This window comes from Pinus tabuliformis, chromosome 3_2 (assembly GCF_031772625.1).
Source record: "Pinus tabuliformis cultivar Carrire ecotype Pingquan chromosome 3_2, CPIR1, whole genome shotgun sequence".
NCBI classification, from domain to species: domain Eukaryota; kingdom Viridiplantae; phylum Streptophyta; class Pinopsida; order Pinales; family Pinaceae; genus Pinus; species Pinus tabuliformis.
This window is the reverse complement of record NC_142302.1, coordinates 1,055,107,357-1,055,109,519: the sequence shown is the minus strand read 5'-3', so window position 1 is coordinate 1,055,109,519 and position 2,163 is coordinate 1,055,107,357. Positions and strand designations below refer to the sequence as shown.

The following is a 2,163-nucleotide window of genomic DNA, read 5'->3' as shown; positions in this document are numbered from 1 at the left end:
GTTTTCGTGAGCAACCATCACTGCAATGCCATAGTGCTTTGGAAATATAAAGTATATTTCTTATTACATAACTATATTATCAAATGTGGTTGACATATGCATCATTTCTCGTTGATTATTTAAATGTTGATGCCAAATTCCACAAGTTGATATAGAAGATGAGCAGAATATACCATAATGTTTTATTTTGAATCTGAATGTTATTATTTTTGGCAAAATGCCAAATTCAATATTATTGATACAGAGAAGACAACCAAAATATACGAGGAGGTTGAATTCCATCTATTGATACAGAAGCGACTACCAAAATATATCAGGGTGTTGGTTTCGACTAGATGATCAGAATATACAAACATGTTTCATTGACATTTATGATCATAGGCTAAAAATTTGAATTAAATGAAAATTAATGTGCCAACAACAATATACCCCATAAGGCAAATTATAAACCATTAATGCCAATACGTCTGAAACGAAAAAATATGTACAATTAATCTTTCATGGCAAATTCAATGATTGAGCCATCCACAGCTAAAAGCGATTACCAGTGCTATCTCTCGCGCTCTCTCTCGATGAGCCACTGTAGATACTCAAAATCAGAAACTTGGCAGGGAATAGTGAAAACGCCCTTCTGGTGAAAGCCATAGACGTGCTCGGCTTCTTGGAGCAGATGGAGGAAGAGTGGGTGGTTGAAATAGCAGACAGGGATCACAAACCGCGTCTGCTCTTCTTGGCTGTCCCCGACGTACACCGCCAAGAAGCCCTTGGGAACGTCTTTAGGAGGATACCCACTTTTATTTTCATGTGCCTCCAGAAAACTTATGTAACGACATGATAAGTGGCGGCCAATATGCTTTTTTGTGCGAGCAACAAGATTCGAGGCACTGCCATAGGACTTCAAATGACGAGTACGGAGATACTGATCTTCTTTCTGCCCGCTCAAATCTGGATGCACAGAAGCTGCAGCGTTTGCACGAAGAGGAGTCTTCTGGGCGACTGAATGGCTGTGACAAATATCGCTATAATGCAATCTCGAGCCCTTGCACAGCACAAATTTTCTCCATAGTTTTATAAACTTGCATCCTAGTTTTAAAAACTTATCATCTGCCTCTTCCATGTTGTGGTGATGCCGTTTTTCCCCAACGTAATGCCAAGGTTTAGTTATTTAATTGCTAGAGTTTATGAAGAAAGTCTATAGAAATATATCTATTCTTCTTTTATCGGAATATACATATTCTGCTCTTTTGAATTTAACCTATTAACAAAGGGCATGCCGTTAACCATCAAATCCAGCTAACAGAGACCACTCAAAAAACCCTACAAAATAACCATATCCTACTGAAATGAAAACCATCTCATGCAAAATGTTAAAGGAGAGGAGAACGTGCAGGAACCCCTTAGGAAAGAAAGCATGAAAAGACCTACTAATTCCTATTTGAGAAACTATTCCAGAACGCTACAAAATGGACATATCCAACTACAATGAAAGCGACTCTCCCTTAATGTTAAAAGAGAATGATCAAGAACATCTCATAAAAGAAAGCAGAAAAGAGCCAGCGATCAGCGACGGCGATTGCAAGCCTGAACGAAGTTAAACAGAAGTCTGATCCAGAAGAAGGCACTTTACAGATAGTCGGTTCCGCTAGTTTGGATCCGAAATTCACATCCGTGGGGCTAGCTCTCACCATGCAGGTACATCCCCTTCTGCAGCCTGGAAAGAGAGTTAAATTGTCAATAGCAGAAGGCAGCGACAAGCAATGTGGAGAGGTGGGGAAATGCAGGAAAGCGTCCATTATACAACATGACATTTGGCGGTGTAGCGCGTCCCCGTGATCAATGGCGGAGAACGCTGCAAGAAAAATAAAAATCTGTCCGATTTCTCCCTTTCACACCTCCTAAAGCATGTGGGAGCCCTTGCTTGGCTACTGATAGCAGTATGTCAAGGTCGATAGTCAATGCGTAAACGCGTTCGACCCACATGGCCAACAATAATTGTAGTGTTCGTCGTTATCCGTTACCGAAGCTTATTCCAGTCAAAAGCAATGCAGCAAGCTGTGGGCTGCATCATGTCATGGGATGAACCTCTGCTCCATGTACCAGTGTGTACGTGCAGTACGCAAAGAACATTGGTCTTGTTGACTGGCCAGGTTTCATAGATATTAC

General features: G+C 40.9%; 1 protein-coding gene across 1 annotated transcript; it reads right to left on the bottom strand.

Annotated features, from left to right (window-relative positions):
* Window positions 1-424: 424 nt before the first annotated feature.
* LOC149184235 (uncharacterized) lies at window positions 425-1,749 on the bottom strand. Its single transcript, XM_089418863.1, has one exon. It carries the CDS (start codon window positions 1,115-1,117, stop codon window positions 551-553), a length of 567 nt encoding a protein of 188 aa, XP_089274989.1. The 5' UTR covers window positions 1,118-1,749; the 3' UTR covers window positions 425-550.
* Window positions 1,750-2,163: the final 414 nt, after the last annotated feature.